General features: G+C 35.4%; 1 protein-coding gene across 1 annotated transcript; it reads right to left on the reverse strand.

Annotated features, from left to right (window-relative positions):
- Positions 1-2,701: 2,701 nt before the first annotated feature.
- Positions 2,702-17,179, reverse strand: LOC114760242 ((3S,6E)-nerolidol synthase 1-like). The gene is made up of 7 exons (XM_028949509.1): positions 17,027-17,179; positions 16,664-16,934; positions 4,260-4,632; positions 3,961-4,179; positions 3,745-3,883; positions 3,388-3,636; positions 2,702-3,209 (listed from the first exon to the last, which is right to left on the reverse strand). Exons 1-7 carry the CDS (start codon positions 17,177-17,179, stop codon positions 2,925-2,927), a joined length of 1,689 nt encoding a protein of 562 aa, XP_028805342.1. The 3' UTR covers positions 2,702-2,924.
- Between the last annotated feature and the right edge of the window lie 1,403 nt (positions 17,180-18,582).

Below are 18,582 nucleotides of genomic sequence, written 5' to 3' on the forward strand. Positions count from 1 at the left end.
CCTAGGCAGTGGAATAAATAAATATATACACATATTAATTATGTATTAATTATGTTATCTTATATATTATTAATTATGTTAGTAAAAAAATTTTTATTAACAATTTTATTTCTTCAAATCAAAATATATCATAAAATCTATCCCTTATATAATTATCATATTAACTTATACCCTTTTTGGTAATTTTCACATGTAAAAAGTGCTTCTGGTAATAATTATCCAAACACTCTCACTTCTCAGAATCACTTTTTCTCAGAATCTATTCTCCACAGAATTTATTCTCCACAGAATCTATTCTCCAGAATCACTTTTCCAAACCACGGTTTGGTTTCATCCAAACACACCCTAAGCACATAGAAATTGACTGTTGTTTTGTAAGGGAAAAAGCGGCAGAAGGGTTCGTAAAATTATAGCACGTGAAGTCTGCTAATCAGGAAGCAAACATCTTAACTAAGTCGGCGGGAAAAGAAATGCAACTAAGGTTGCTTAGCAAGTTAGGAGCTTTTGACTTGTTTCAGCCCCAAACTTGAGGGGAAGTATTAAATGTATTCACTTCAATATTCATTTTGTGTAAGACTTTAGGTGTAGTGGGCTCGGGCCTTATTGTTGTCTCCAAGCCCATTTATTTTTCTGTTTTTAGTTAGCTTTTGTAGGCCTATTTAAGTGGCCGAGTCAAATGTAATTTGTGTGGACATTCATTACTCAATATAGTGTATTATTCAGCTATCCGTGTTCTCTGAATGTTATTAGGAACATAAGTAAATCTAGAGCTGAGAATTGTTTATCTCGGCAGATCAGAACTTGGGTAGCTGCCATGCTTTGCAGGCAGAGTTGTGGGAGAAGATAGCTGAATGGAGACAAAAGGGGTGGGGAATAAGCCACAACCACTCCGTTAGGTGCTTTCAATGGCAGCCCATATTCAATTTTCTTCTTCAGGTAATGTACCCACAACCACTCCATTAAGTGCTCCAGAAACCACAACTTGCATGTACCTGTACCAAATGAAATATTTAATCATTGGAAGAAGGCTGCGGGGTTGGACCAACAAGGCGTGAAAATGGCTGCTGTGCACGCCCAGTATCCCCCCTCTGACCTGGTAATCATCTATCATTCACTTTTAGATCTGACGTGGATCGAGAGAAAGCTTGAGCAAGTTCAACCGCTGAAGCAGCTTTAACTCACTGTAGATCAACAGCATCGTAAGATTTTTTCCGCTCAGCAGGCTTACGCCACATCTCAGGTAAAGGTTTGGTGTCAGTCGCTGTCATGTTTCTCCGATTATCACCGTGGGAATTCCTCCTCTGCTTTCTCTCATCACCAACCCACTGATCGCTCCTTTCAGGTTTTCTTGCATCCCGTGGATGAGCATCCTTAGTCTTTTCTAAATAATGGGTCTGCACTGAACGATCAGAAAGCTTCTTGGCCCTATCATATTCAACCCTTCACGCCAGACATTTTTAAGAATTGTATCTACTTTGACCACGTATAGATAATGGAAAACACACGAACAAGTCATTTATCTATTTTTCTCTTCAACTTCACCGTAGTTGTTAATTGCAGCATCATCAACTCTAATCTATCATTCTTCCTTCTAGTATCTCTAATGACACTTTTTATATATATGTTCAAATTACCTTTAATATTTTTTTTTATCATATTTCTTCGATAATGTCACACCAACTCGTTTCCATATATGTTTATTATGAATTTTATATTTTTTCACATGGCCAGATGGCTTAACGTCTTTATTTTTAACTACTATGCTCTTTGCTGTTCCTTTATAGGTCAACATTCAATTGCCTTTGGAATACAATTATAAAATCGTAACTATAGATTTGGGAAAACAACAATATGAATTGTCGTCTGACACTCAAGACTTGTTGATAGGCTCCATGTTTTAAATGTTTGAATTCAAGTCGAGGCATTTATAAAATAAATTGAATCCATTCCCATTTATGGTTGGCGGGAAAAAAATACATCTCCGTTTTGGCGAGTTGGAAGTGGGACACCTGGACATGGAGGGTCCCGGAATATTGACTTCAGACATCAAATTTCATTTGGGCCTACGCAGATATTTTAAGAAAGAAAAAAAAAAATCATATTTGGAGGTAATATTTATGTGTTTTTTAATTAAATTATTTAACTTTACCTTTTGAGCAATATTAAATCTTGTAATTTTGTTCTATTAGTATTTCTAGTCTCCATGCAAAGGATTAACAATGTTAATAGAGCAAAATTAAAAATTTAATAAAGAGAAAAAAAGACAAATACCAAATTAAAAATTGAAAATAAATATAGGTAATACTAACTTATATTTTTATTTTCTATTTTTTGCTAAAAATACATAAATTCTATGTTATTAAACCAAATATTACATCAGGGTACATAATCTTTTGATGAAACTTGTGGTCCAGGCTTGTAATCAGACGTACGAGTGTTCCTCAGCGTCTAACAGATCACGTTAGGATATTTTATTGCCAATAATTTTAGTGAGATTCATAATAGGATATTTAATGATCCATCACCGTAGGCTTATCTTCAGTAACATATAATCATAGCCTCTTTGTGATTTAATTACACAATTAACTTCCTGAAAAAATTACTTTTACTTATTTTTGCTTCCTGATGCTACCCAGGCTGGCTAGAACTGCCATATGGCTCATATGTTTCTGTATAAATGAAAGAGATGCTTTCATTTTCAACTCATGCACAATAAATTTTTCTCATGCGTGCTCGCCGGTCCACCCACTATGTATATATGTGGCCTTCGTCATAACACGTACGTGAAGGTTCTCTTTCACACAACATCACTCTTGGCTCTTCCATACACACCGACGCAGAGAGAGAGAATCAAATCCCTAATATGAGTATGACTTGTTTTATCGCATTCTTGCATTTGAAAAGGAAGTTTGTGGGAATCATAATCACAGAGGAACCTGATCATAAAGCAACGACTTGACTTCGGCCTCTAGTTTGGGAAGGCATTGATTGTGATCGTAACTGTACATCAGTGGCACCATCCTCGCCAGATTGAGAGATGCTTTCTTGAAGGATGAAGAAAATGAGCTGTCCATTATGAACTCTCTGTTCAGACTCTTCCACGCATCTGAGATCTTAGCCGCCGCCACCTCTCTTGCGATTTCCCTGTTCCTCATCTCCTTCATCACGCATTCCATATATGATCCATCCTTCCCTTCCTGATTCTCGTCCTGCAAATTAATTAATTGACCCCTCTTCATCCACATCACTGATCCTGCCTAACTAACTTTTCTCTACCTATGTGCGCCTTGTTCCTTTTAGTGGTACAGGATTTGAACAGATATTTCTGTCGTATTAATTAAGAGATAAAAGAACTGTTTCAAACGTTGATTTGAAAAGAATGTTTACCTCAGCAGTTCCCAGGTCATCCCAGAGACGAAGAATTGTTGCTGTGGAAGAGATGATGGTTGGAGTATTGTCTATTTTCTGCACTGATTCGTTGGTGATTCCTTGACCTAACAAAAAGAAAATGTGAACCATTACTATGTGCACTCCTGAGCTTACTATCCCATTCTTCAAGTATTCTTCTGCACTGGGTATCTTCCCTGAAGCAAACCATTCTGCTTCTATCAGAAATGCTTCACACAAACTCCCCCACTGCACCAGATAAAAACAAAACTAGTGAACAATGTTTCAAACATTTGAATCATAATAGTAAAACCCATAGGACTAATGATTGTGACAAGGTTGAATGTATATACTTACCGCTTTTCGGAGGGACATACTGGGGTCCCATCCATGCTTCCGACACACTTTGTAGCTGATCTCATTGGTGAGATCATAGAGTGCCTTAAAGCATATCTTCATGTAATCAGGCAGCTCTTCTGTAGCTTCAACATCCCATCTGTGCATATTCAAACAAGATCAATACCTGTGATCTTTAACTTGTACCAGCAATATCTGAAGGAAGGACAAGTGTACCTAGTAACAGCTTTTGTGAAACAAGTTAGTTCTTCAAGGGTCCCATATATATCAAAAATGTCGTCTATTAGGTAGATGAAGGAAATTGGTTTTGTGAGCTCCATCCTTTCTTCTGACAAAGATGGATCTGTTAAGCATCCCAGTGACCAAATGTACCATTTCAACGGTTGGTTTCTAGCATACTTCAACTCGTTCGCTAATCCAAGTTCAGTCCACCATCTGAAAATAAAAATAAAATATATATTTTGACAAATATTTAACGGTAAAATAAACTCTTTTGAAGTATTTGAGACAAACACTTGGAAATATGAAGGATCTCCATTTGGTATGCAGATTGAAGCATATTGAAGTTCATCTTGGCCACATCTTGTAAGGCATTGAGCCATCCGTTCATGCCCTGCGTGCCTTGAAACAAGTTTCTGGAGGTGAAAATTGGCAGACTTTTGTGAAACGGTTGCTCCAAAGTACTCCTCACAAACTCAGCTTTATCAACACCAATGTAGGCACTTATTTCCTTCAGCATCTTCCCGCTAAACTGTTCAGCTTCATCAAGTATGGCTTCTTCCGGCATTTTTAGATGTGAAGCTTCATATAGTTCTATCATTCCCTTGACATGTCCACTTACCTTGTCGTTAAACTTCCCCTCCTTTGCTGTAAACTTCTCGAACACCTCTGCAACTCGACAAAAAAAAAAAAAAAAACTATTTTATCAGTCTTTCGGTAAAAATAATATGACATGATATGTTGCTGTTTTTGAAATATCGGTCCCCACCTGCAGGTACAGAATGACCTTTGCTGTCTTAGAAGGCGGAAGAGGAGAGAAACCTGATGAAGATCATCATGACCATAGTCACTTCCACAGGCGCTGAAAATCGTGCCTTGAGTTGCTAGGAATTCGTCAATTTCTTCTTGGAAGTGGTAATCGATGTTCAGGCGTTGCATAGCATCAACCATGTACAAGCCTTTCACTGAATGTTCACCCACATTCTTAAGAACGTTCTTGTACAGTTTCAGCTCTCCTTCCAGATTATCACAGAGGTGGTCCTGCCATGGAACAGAGTTATTCATGCAGAAAAGCTCCAGAAAACACGTGGCGTAGAATATATAGAAATAACTCAAAGGTTTTCACTGCTTACAAAGTTTCTCAAAGGTGTAGAAGGGTTTTTTCTCGGTGATGATCCATTTGTTAGCAGTAGGCAGAGAGTTGAGTTTGAAGGAGGAGGATCTCTCAGAAAGTTCTGCTTTTGTGGGAGGCAATTTGGGATGGAAGGAAAGAATGGAGGATTTCATACTGATCAGTTCCATGGAAGAAGATGATGATAAATATCTACTTGATTAGTGTTTCTAAATGCTCAGCCACATTTATAAGGACAGATTTATGTTTGATTATGGGATGAAATTATTGATGAGTTGATAGGAAAGCTAACAAAAAGGGTAAATTAAATTACCACAATACCATTCGTATAAAAAAAACCATTTTATACTTATTAATTAGTTACAATAAAATATAATTATTATCTTTTTTATTTTTGAAATTAAAATTTTTTAAAAAAATCATTTTATTAATCGAAAGTGGGGCAGATAGGGGACCCTCCTTGCGTCGTTTTCTACAAACTAAACATGCATGTGCAAAATACTTCTTTTATGTGGAAAATGTAATTAATCGCATTTGCGTCCTTTGATTTATTAATTTTGCAAATTCTTTTAGTAAATTAAATTACTATTTAATTTAAATTCAAAGATTATTTTTAACAAAGATAATTTAAGCCCATGAGAGGGGCTTCTCTATTGAGAGGTTTCAACCATCAAGTTTATTTTAGGGCAATGAGTTATTATGTCATTCATCTAAATATCATTAATTAAAAATATATTTTAGAATTTAGGTCTTAAACATGTTGATGAGAATTTCAACAAAATAATTACTTTTTGCTGGCTAGCTAATATGTTATTAAAATCCTTTTTATTACATTTAGTATTTTATATATATTATATGAGTAGTAAGTACAGATATTTCAGGGATGAACAGATATATCGCTGAATAGGATTTTTTTTATATTAATAATAATAACGATTAACTCAAAATTGTCTGCGGTTGAGGTGAACATCCAGATTAAATAAGGGAGAGAGCCCCACATGCACGAACTCTCTATCACTAGATTTTGATATTTTTAAGTTTTTTGAACGTACAAATGAAACTCAACCTTAGGCATATTTTGAATTAGGAATTCTTTTAAAAAAATCTTTAATATTTTTATTTAACCCATAATAAACTCAAATTTATGATTTTGAAGTTTATATATATAAGTTGAGAAGTTAATTAGGAGTCAAGGAGTAAAAAATTAGGCAGGTCGCACATCATATAATAGAGATTGGCTTTTGAAAAAGAAAAAAGGTAAATTTTTTTTTTGGGGTAAATGATCAATTAATATTAAGCCAAAACGTAAGAGTACACGCAGGTGGCCGTCCTTCCATTCCATTCAAAGGGTATCCATAATTGAATAGTGTCTGCTTTCAACGTGTGTGAGAACTGAGAAGGAAGTTGGACACGCGAAAAATTCTGAGCCGCAAAGAGCGAAAGTGCTTTGAGATGGATTGATATTTTATGTTTGTGGAGGAAAGGCTTTTGATGCTGACAATATGCATTAACAACGTTTATATTTAATTTATGCCGACAACAGTTAGTCTAATTGAATCTGCTGATAATATGAGAACTTTATTAGCACTCTTTGAGTTTAGAAGCATATTCTAACCTTAGTGAACTCAAGATCAAACTCACAAAATCTTTTTTTATATAAAAAAGAAACGTTTATATTTTACATTGATCCAACGATTCACTCAAAAATATTCTATTGTTTTTCTTGTGTGGTTGTGGTGAAGTAGAAGTACGTTAATAATAATTCAAATAAATAAAATGACAAAGCTAGAGCAATGATATTGATTCAAAATAGAGTATTAATTTGTTAACCATAGAAGATGATATTTCCCACCAAGCTGATGCGTAGCTCTTCTGTCCAATGAACAATTAATTTTTTTTTCCCACCAAGTATTCATGAGTCTCTCTCTCTCAAGCTTTGTTATACTCTCTTTGTTTTTTTATTATAAGTTTCAAATGACTAATTCACAGAATAATTAGTTAAAATCACTTAAAAGCAATAAATAAGTTTAAAAAATATTTTTATTTTAAAATATGTTTTAAATTTAAAGTTTATAAAATAAGATCTTTCTCTTTAACTATAATGTAAGGTCTATTTTGTTCATTTTCATGTGTGGGGGTTAAGCATGATCAATCCTTAGTGGATTGGGCTTACCCTGTTAAAATGGGCTAGGGGGATCATATCCTTAAATACCAAAATTAACTCCGGTATTTAATAATAAAATTAAATTACAAACTAATTTTTATATTAAAAACTGATGATAATATTTATATAATTAAGTACATTTTCATATACATTACATGAGATCTTTTATATTACATCCAGTCTTATTTATAAGGCTTTGTTTATTTATGGGTCTTTTATATAATTATAGGTCTTATTTATGGGATGAAAAGAAAGGAGGAAAGTTCGGAATTGCAATATTGAGCACGTTTCATGTACAAACCTTGAGCGAGAATATTGGAAGTGTAGGACGACCTATGACTATGAAGTGTGAATATGCCGTCCTCCGCTGGTATATTAGACTTTCCGGCAACAAGAGTATGAATGTGTAGGACGGCGTATCACTAGGAACTATGAACTATGAACTATGAAGGCTAATAGATCTGAATTTTAAGAATATGTTGGTCCAATGATGGTTAATTTCTTGCCTATTACGTTTGATTTTTAGGATTAATGTAAAAAGGTCATATATTTAGTGTCTGCAATCATGGTGCTTTCCTAAAAACAATGCTGTCTTTGCAACATATCATATTGCTTCTTTTTTTCTTTTTCTTTTTTTCCGCCAACCAGATCATATTGCCACTTGCCACTTACACTACAAAAAAATAGACTTTAGGCGATGACTTTCGGCGGCGACAAAAAAAGTCGCCACTGAAAGTGGACCTTCAGCGGCGACTTTTTTTGTCACCGCCGAAAGTGGACTTTCAGCGGTGACATTTTTGTCGCCGCTGAAAGTTCGCCATTGAAACCAAGACTTTCAGCGGCGACAAAAGTGTCGCCGCTGAAAGTGGACCTTCAGCGGCGACTTTTTTTTGTCGCCGCCGAAAGTGGACTTTCAGCGGCGACTTTTTTTGTCGCCGCTGAAAGTTCGCCATTGAAACCAAGACTTTCAGCGGCGACAAAAGTGTCGTCGCTGAAACTGGACCTTCAGTGGCGACTTTTTTTGTCGCCGCCGAAAGTGGACTTTCAACGGCGACTTTTTTTGTCGTCGCTGAAAGTTCGCCATTGAAACCAAGACTTTCAGCGGCGACAAAAGTGTCTTCGCTGAAAGTGGACCTTCAGTGGCGACTTTTTTTGTTGCCGCCGAAAGCGGACTTTCCGCAGCGACTTTTTTAGTCACCGCTGAAAGTTCGCTATTGAAACCAAGACTTTTAGCGGCGACAAAAGTGTCGCCGCTGAAAGTGGACTTTCCGCGGCAACTTTTTTAGTTGCCGCTAAAAGTTCGCTATTGAAACCAAGACTTTTAGCGGCGACAAAAGTGTCGCCGCTGAAAGTGGACCTTCAACTGCGACCTTTTTTGTCGCCGCCGAAAGTGGACCTTCAGCGGCGACTTTTCTAGTTGCCGCTGAAAGTTCGCCATTGAAACCAGGACTTTCAGCGGTAACAAAAGTGTCGCCGCTGAAAGTGGACCTTCAGCGGCGACCTTTTTTGTCGCCGCCGAAAGTGGACCTTCAGCGGCGACTTTTCTAGTCACCGCTGAAAGTTCGCCATTGAAACCAGGACTTTCAGCGGTGACAAAAGTGTCGCCGCTGAAAGTGGACCTTCAGCGGCGACTTTTTTTGTCGCCGCCGAAAGTGGACTTTCCGCGGCGACTTTTTTTGTTGCCACTGAAAGTATAATATAATAATATATATTTTTTTTTCAATATTAATAAACAAATTCAATCTGGCTCAGCGGCAAGAAGGTTGGACACGAAAGGAGGCGGTCACGAGTTCGAACCTGGAAGAAGACACATTTAAGGTGAAAATATTTAGACGATGATGTGGCGAGGAGGAGTGATGTGGCAATGACGTGGAGGTGGCTAGTGATGATGTGGCAGTCGGCGGTGATGACATGGCCGCCGATGGCGATGACGTGGAGGTTGACGGTAATGACATGGCGGCCGGAGACGATGACGTGGCACCGGCGGTGATGACATGGCATTGGTAAAGCCAATTCTTCTTAGGCATTACTTTCAGCGGCGACAAAAAAGTCACCGCAGAAAACACTTTCGGCGGCGACATTTGTCACCACAGAAAGTGTTTTCGCCGCCGAAACTTCTAAAAGTTGCCGCTGAAAGTATCTTTTAACGGCGACCTTTTTAGTCGCCACTGAAAGTTTTCAGCCACGGCTGCTACGGCAACGACTTTTCAACGGCGACTTGTCGCCGCAAAAAACTTTCTGCGGCGACTTTTGTACTTTCAGCAGCGACAAAAGTCGCCGCTGAAAGTCAATTTTTTTGTAGTGTTAGGTACACAGTGAAATATTTGACGTAAGAATTTTTTTTCTTTAATCTAAAATATTGGGAGAATTATTGCTATAAAATCTCATGTAAAGAAAATAATTACTAAAAAAATCTCAATGATAACGTAGCAACCTGTATTGACAAGTTATAGGATAGTAATTAATAACTCTTCACTTGTTATTGGGATTTACTAGAGTATATAATTACTAAAAATTATGTCTCAATGACAACAGAACAACTTGCGATAATAGGTTTCAGGGTAGTAAATAACAACTTTTCACTTGTCATTGAGACTTACTGGTAATGATTATCTTTTTTTAGGACTTTATTATAATTTTTCCAAAATCATACTCCCATCAAGCATATACTTTTCTTAGAAAAATTTATTTAAAATTTCGTTATAATTACCTGCATTTTAAACTAGACAGAACATTGCATTATGTCTAGCTAATTATTATTATCATTAGTACTAGTACTATTGAGTTAATAATTCCCTGCGAATGGTTCAAATTGTTGATGTTTACACACAATTATAAAGCGTCAAATCGTATGGCAGAGTTTTAGTTAAACGGTAGCATCAAGGTAATTGATTTGGAACAAACAATGCACGTGATTTTAATGAAAGATGTCCCGCCATGGGCCCCCCATGAAATGAATTAAATGTAGGGTTAAGGTGCGCCCAACACCCCGAACTATTTTCTTACATGCGCCTAGTGTCCTAAAGTAATTTTTGATGTATTCAGTGTTCCAAACTAATTAAAACAGTATATCCATATCCTAAGTTAACAGAAAGGTTAAGTTTGACTGTTATCTTACGGACTCAGCCGAAGGTTGATCGAAAAATCCTACGTGGTGGACACGCAAGTGTCTGATGTGTATTATATTGACTAGTTAAGGTGCGCCCAGCACCCTGAACTATTTTTCTAAGTGAGCCCAGTGTCCTAACGTAATTTTTGGTGCATCCAGTGTCCCAAATTAATTAAAACGATGCATCCATATCCCAGGCTAACAGAAAAGTCTCGTTTGACTGTTACCTTGCTAATTCAGCAGAAGGTTAACTGAAAAATCCTACATGACGGACACGCAGGCATCTGATGTGTATTATTTTATCTAAAGCTCCCGAGACGAGCCTGATGGCGGCAGGTGTTTTCTCAGGAGGCGACGACGATATCGATGGAGTGACCAAGGGAAAGTTTACTGTGTTTTACGAGGAGAAAAGCAAATACGAGTTGGATGAGGAGTTCACAGAGACAGAAGTGTACTATGACGACGGTTATGGTTTCAAATCAGAGTGGTGGAAGAAATGGGATAAAATGTTAAAGACAAGGATGGGATTAAATGGGTGGTACATGTACCAGGATTTAAAAGGGTGGATCGATGGTCTTTCTTTTTCTTAAGTTTGAAAGCTGGCAAAAGATAAATGTTAGAAGAGGAAGAAATAAATTGAATTTTTAGTCAAAATAATACACATCAGACACTTACGTGTCCGCCATGTAGAATTTTTCTATCAACCTTCAGCTGAGTTGGTAAGATAATAGTTAAACGAGATTTTTTTGTTAGCCTGGAATGTAGATGCACTTTTTTAATTAGTGTGGGACACTGGATGCACCAAAAATTACTTTAGGACACTGGGTGCACTTGGAAAAATAGTTTGAAGTGCTGGCACACCTTAACCCATCAAAATAATATATATCAGACGCCTACATGTCCGCCACATAGGATTTTTTGGTCAACCTTAGGCTGAGTCAGCAAGGTAATGGTCAAACTTAATTTTTCTGTTAGCCCGAAATATAAATGCACCATTTTAATTAGTTTGGGACACTAAATGCACCAAAAATTACTTTAGGACACTGGACGCATCTGGAAAAATAGTTCAGGGTATTAGGCGCACCTTAATCCTTATATGTATAGACCCTTTTTTGGGAATGACGTGTTCCAGTCAACATTAGATCACTCGTGTTTCTTCTTGCTGCTAATATATCATTTTCATTATATTTTCGTTCCTGTCTTTATTTAGTTGTGGTCGATGTTTTATGTTTTTATGGGGTTCAGTGTTTTTATTTTCTTTAAACTTGATTGGGCTTCCTTGTAATATTGAGTTTATGTTTATCGTTTGATGCAGAGAAACCCAATCTGTGTGCATCATTTTGCCTTATTTAATTTTAATAAATTGTCTTCTTCTTAATATATATATATATATAATACTTCACTGGCAATATGTATATATATATATAAAATACTACCTCTAGTCCTTAATATAAAAATCGGTTAATTAATTTGAATAGATTAAAAAAGTTTGTTGAGTTAGTTATTTGTAATAATTAGAGGTTGTCTTTTATAAAATATCTTTACTAATAATACATTAGCTAAAACTACCATTTGATTAAACCTTTAATATGTGCATTCACTACAACGATTATATTAAAAAAATAAATAAATATGAGAGATAAAGTGAATTAAGACCTTATATTTAGAATCAAATTAAAAGTTAAATTGACTTTTATATTAAAAACTAGAGGTGGAATAATTATGTTGGCAAGCACATCAAATATATTATTGTGAAGTGATGTTGTCTTCAATATATACTTCTCTGATCTTATTTATAAGACATTTTCAACATTTTTCATGCAAACTAAGAAAAACCTTAAACTGCATTAACTCTCCATTAAAATATAGCAACTTTCTAACTTTATCCTTATTTAATATATACATCTTTTAAAAAAAATAATTATCTATACTATAATAAATGAAGGAGAAAATAATATATTTATGGTAAAAATTTAATAAAATAATTTATAAATAGGACAAAAAAATCCTTATCTCTCTACCCTATAAATAGAATCAGAGGAGTAATTGTGTTCATACTTGGATATTAATATCTTTGGGTGGGGTCTGCGCGTTTAATTTGTATGAAATAATTTTTTAAAAAAAATGTAAACACTTGCACGCACATCTATGAGGAGGATAGTTGATTTTTAGCAAGGCAAGCATTTTTTAAAACATAAAAATTGTTCCTTTTTTTTTAATTATAATTTGATTTGATTTGATTTTTAACAGCTTCATAATATTTTTTAACATTGAAGTTTATGTAACTTTTCTGCACCAAAAATTTATGCAATTTACAAATCTGTGAAATCAGTTACTACTACACTAATACATCTGTTGGTGAATATTGCGCGTTTCAAATGCCATGCACATGATCAAACTTTCCTTCTCTAATTTCACAATTACTTATGTCAATCTCGTGATTGACATTATATTTATATAAATATATATATTCGTGATCGACATTATATTATATTAATATATATGTATCGAGATAATGACATATATACTTAAAAAATTAGAAGAGATGTCAAGTGATCGAGCTTCTCATCTTGTTTTCCTTTTTCGAAACAAAGTTGCAGCAGCACAAAAACCTTGTATGAGAGAGAGGGAGAGAGGGTTTTGTGCATAAGGTTAAATGAGAGACCGAGAGAGAGAAAGAGAACTTGTTAGTAAGATATTGAAGATCTTTATGGGAACCCACTACCAAGGGCCACAAGATCACGTGGATATAAGAGAAACAACAACAACATGGTCTTGTGGTATTATTTATAATGTACTTTTAGTATACTCTTCTGATTTTTAATATAGGACCTAATTATTGAGTTAATTTTGATCCTAAATATAAGACTCATTTATTATATTTATCAATTTTCTCTAAATTACCTTTATGGATACTCCTTCAATCATAATCAAGTAGAAGAGGGGGAAGAGGTATTAAGAAAGATAATTATGGTGTTTTAGAAAAGACGTGTCACATTTTTTATAATGAACTAACTTACCTAACTTTCTTAATCTAATCAAATTAGTTAAATGTGTTTTACATTAAGGACCGGAAGAGTATTTCATTAAAAAAAATCTTAAAATACATCAACTCTTCATTAAAACATAACAACTTTCTAATTTTACCGTTATTTAATAGATACACCTTTAAAAAAAATGTAACTATTTACACTATAATTAAAATATAAAATAGTATATTTATGTTAAAAATTTAATGAAGTAATCTATAAATAGGATTAAAAATTTGCTTCTCTCTTATCCTATAAATAGGACTAGAGGAGTGCCATTTCCAACTCCACAATGCTAACAATGAGCCAAATCTCCACCAACATCTTGTGGTCGAACTTCTGGTTGTTTTCCCCCACCGCGACGAGACATTGAGAGGAAAAGGAAGAAGAAGAAGAAGTCGCATAATTAATTTTTCTTTTAGTATTTCAAATTTTAACAAAGACTAATTAGGGCCCTTTTCAGTCTCATTCATAAACCGAAACCCAAGCTAAGATATTTGTTCAAATTTTTAACCAATGTGCCATGTTCATATCATGTTACATCGTTATTATATTAATTAGACATATGGATGTCCTTCTTGTTCTTTAATTTTTATAAGTTACAATTTTTAGAATCAGCATGATTTCTTCTTGTAGGTTACACTTTGAGTTAGGTTGCTTAAGCGCGACAGTGAACAGATTTGAGTTAGGTTGCTTCAGATGAGAGTGGATTTAACACCAGACCGCCAGTTTTTGAGAGTACTGTGAGCTATCTGGGTTCAAATAAAATCAGTTTTTATTTTCCACTGTAATTTAGCAGTGACAATACAGTCTTTTTATGTTTTCTCTTAGTGCAATCAAATTTCTTTGGCGCCTCTGATTAATTAACAGGTTTGAAGCCACTTTTTGACATTATTTTGTGTTATATGTGGGACCTCATTATCATTTTCCTGTGTACATGCACGGCTGCACGTGAATTTTTACTGTACTTCTGTGCGAAATCACAGCAGAACAAAGAGATGGATCGAGAGAACTAACAAACGAGGGAAATGAATCTAAACCCGTGATGATACAGGTGGCATTATAATTAATCAGACAAAAAGTTGATCATGGGAAAAGAATAAATTACCATTATGCCTTACATCAGCCGACAACCGATTGTGATATTGCCATCTGTCTCGTACAACATCACACTTGGCTCTTCCACACACACACACGCGGAATCTAGGCCCTAATATGAGCATGACTTGTCTTGTCGCATAAGAAGTTCGTGGGAATCAGAATCACAGAGGAACTTGATCATAAAGCAACGACTTGACTTCGGCCTCTAGTTTGGGAAGGCATTGTTTATGATCGTAACTGTACATCAGTGGCACCATCCTCGCCAGATTGAGAGATGCTATCTTGAATGATGAAGAAAATGAGTTGTCCATTATGAACTCTCTGTTCAGACTCTTCCACGCATCTGAGATCTTGGCCCTCACCAACTTTCTTGCCATTTCCTTGTTCCTCATCTCCTTCTTCACGCATTCCATATATGATCCATCCTTCCCTTCCTGATTCTCGTCCTACAAATTAATCAATTAAACCCTCTTCATTCACATCATACTAACTTTTCTGTAACTATATATATATATATGGTGTTTTGTGCTTTACAGGTTTCTCCAGTTTCTTAAATGCGGCAGAAAATGAACGATTTAGAGAATGTTGATTTGCGAAGAGAATGTTTACCTCAGCAGTTCCTAAGTCATCCCAGAGACGAAGAATTGTTGCTGTCGAAGAGATGATGGTTGGAGTACAGTCTATTTTCTGCACTGATTCGTTGGTGATTCCTTGACCTAACAAAAAGAAAATGTGAACCATTACTATATGCACTCCTGAGCTTACTATCCCATTCTTCAAGTATTCTTCTGCACTGGGTATCTTCCCTGAAGCAAACCATTCTGCTTCTATCAGAAATGCTTCACACAAACTCCCCCACTGCACCAGATAAATATAAAACCAGTGAACAATTAATGTTTCAAACATTTGAATCATAACAGTAAAATTGTGATAATGTTGAATATATATACTGACCGCTTTTCGGAGGGACGTACTGGGGTCCCATCCATGCTTTAGACACACTTTGTAGCTGATTTCATTGGTGAGATCATAGAGTGCCTTAAAGCATATCTTCATGTAATCGGGTAGCTCTTCTGCAGCTTCAATATCCCATCTGTATATATTCAAACAAGATCAATATCTGTGATCTTTAACTTGTACCAGCAACATTTGAAGGAACGATAAGTGTACCTAGTAACAGCTTTTGTGAAAAGAGTTAGTTCTTCAAGGGTCCCATATATATCAAAAATGTCGTCTATTAGGTAGACGAAGGAAATTGGTTTTGTGAGCTCCACCCTTTCTTCCGAAAAAGATGGATCTGCGAAGCATCCCACTGACCAAATGTACCATTTCAACGGTTGGTTTCTAGCATACTTCAACTCGTTCGCTAGTCCAAGTTCAGTCCACCATCTGAAAATGAAAATAAAATATATATATTTTGGCAAGTATATAATGGTAAAGAAAAACTTTTTTTTGGGAAATATCTTAGAAGCATACTTAGAAATTTGAAGGATCTCCATTTCGTATGCAGATTGGAGCATATTGAAGTTCATTTTGGCCAAATCTTGTAAGGCATTGACCCATCCGTTCATGCCATGAGTGCCTTGAAATAAGTTTCTGGAAGTGAAAATTGGCAGACTTTTGTGAAACGGTTGCTCCAAAGTACTCCTCACAAACTCAACTTTATCAACACCAATGTAGGCACTTATTTCCTTGAGCATCTTCTCGCTAAACTGTTCAGCTTCATCAAGTATGGCTTCTCCCGGCATTCTTAGCTGTGAAGCTTCATATAATTCTGTCATTCCCTTGACATATCCACTTACCTTGTCGCTAAACTTCCCCTCCTTTGCTGTAAACTTCTCAAAAACCTCTGCAACTCGACAAAAAGAAAACAAACTATTTTATCAGTACTCTTTCGGCAAAAAATATACTCACCTGGTACTTAATATAAAACCTAATTACAGAGTTAATGTTGATCCTATACATAAGACTTATTTCACATGTTTATATATTATTCTCAAAATTAACCCTACTGATGTTTCATTGACAACAATCAAGTTGGAGAGGAAGGAAGCAAATTAAAAATAATATTTGGGAAAACTAATTTAACTAGTATCCTTAATCTATTCAAGTTAAACAATTAGAGTAACATGATATGTTTCTGTTTTTAAAGTATCAGTCCCCACCTGCAGGTACAGAATAACCTTGCTGTCTCAGAAGGCGGAAGAGAAGAGAAACCTGATGAAGATCATCATGGCCGTAGCCACTTCCATAAGTGCTGAAAATCGTGCGTTGAGTTGCGAGGAATTCGTCAATTTCTTCTTGGAAGTGGTAATCGATGTTCAAGCGTTGCATAGCGTCAACCATGTACAAGCCTTTAACTGAATGTTCACCCACATTCTTAAGCACGTTCTTATACAGTTTTAGCTCTCCTTCCAGATTATCGCCGAGGTGATCCTGCCATGAAAGAAAGTTATTAATACAGAAAAGCTCCAGAAAACACGTGGCGTAGAATATATAGAAATAACTCAAAGGTTTCCACCACTTACAAAGTTTCTCAAAGGGGTAGACGGGCCTTTTTCAGTGATGATCCATTTGTCAGCAGTAGGCTGAGAATAGGGTTTGAAGGAGGAGGATCTGCTAGAAAGCTCTGCTTTTGTGGGAGGGAATTTGGGATGGAAGGAGAAAATGGAGGATTTCATGCTGACCAGTGCCATGAAATATATAATATTCAACCTCTCAGTGATGGATAAAATATCTTCTCTCTGTGATACTCGAAAGGATTATTGAAGCAATATTTATAGGAGTCTGCCACCACCTGCCTGAAGATCAGAAGGAATTGGATCATCACGTTTTATTTGAGGGATAATTTGGTCACTTACGTGTTCAGCCTTTATAATTATATTCCACCAAACATCAAAAATTACTGAGAAATCTCCCATTGCAAAATTTATTACCTAGGGATCCCTTTTTTTTGGCCAGAAAAATTTATTTAAGGATTTAGGCAACCTATATTTAGCATGTGTAACTTTTGTCCGGTTACGTGAAACTCATCTTTAATTATGTAAAAAAAATAAAAGACAATTACACATGGTTGAAAGTAAATTGCACACAATTTAAGAAAAGCTGCACCCACTACAAATAGTTTGATTCTGCCCAAAAACTTGGGTCTTTATGTGCATTTAAATAATAAATTTTGCAATGAAATATTTTTCAACAACTTTTCCGTAAAAGTATTCTCATTTTTGTCCATACGTTCTAAACTCTAAAGGAACAAGAGACACGTGGTTTTGTCATTTTCATTTCATTTTCAATTCGACTGGAACTCAACCCAGTGCTTATTCAGTCAAATATAAAAGTAGACCACGTCATACAAAGAATAAATCAGTTGGATAAATTTTAGGCCATTAAATTTTATACAAACAGTTTCTATAAAGGAGCATATTTGGTAAATAAGGTGCTCCCACTTCAAAAAATACTTTAGGGTACTAGATAAATAATTATAAAATATTTTAAGATGATAAGTGTATTTAAAAAAATATTTTAAGATGTTGGATGAACTATTGTGTCCGTAGATCCAAATCTAACTTGAAATTCTGCCATAACTATGATATTTTGTCAAAATTACTTTATTTTGAAGGGAAATTGCTTAAAATTAAGCCCCTCTTCGACAAATTAATTAGAGGATGGGATTTGCAATAAACATAAAGGTATGGACCCTTCAAATGTTAGTAATTAATGTGGTAGAAAAAAATGTTATATTGCCCTGATGGATGCTAATTACATATGACAGATCCTCATTTGTATATCATTGATCTTAATTGCATATAATAGATACTTAGTTGTATAAGGGATCTTATTATATATTACGGATTATAATTACATATCATTGATCCAAACTTGCATATCATTGATACTAATTGCATATTGTGGATACTTAGTTACATATAGTATTACGTATCACGAATCTTAATTGCATATAATTGATTCAATGTTTTACATTGGTGATTCTAATTACATATGTGGATGCTTAGTTGCATATGAGACCTCATTGCATATCATAGATTCTAACTGCACATTGCTGATCCAAAGATGCATATGCCTA

This window comes from Neltuma alba, unplaced genomic scaffold (genome assembly GCF_004799145.2).
Source record: "Neltuma alba isolate B1F8T4 unplaced genomic scaffold, ASM479914v2 tig00010952_pilon, whole genome shotgun sequence".
NCBI classification, from domain to species: Eukaryota; Viridiplantae; Streptophyta; class Magnoliopsida; order Fabales; family Fabaceae; genus Neltuma; species Neltuma alba.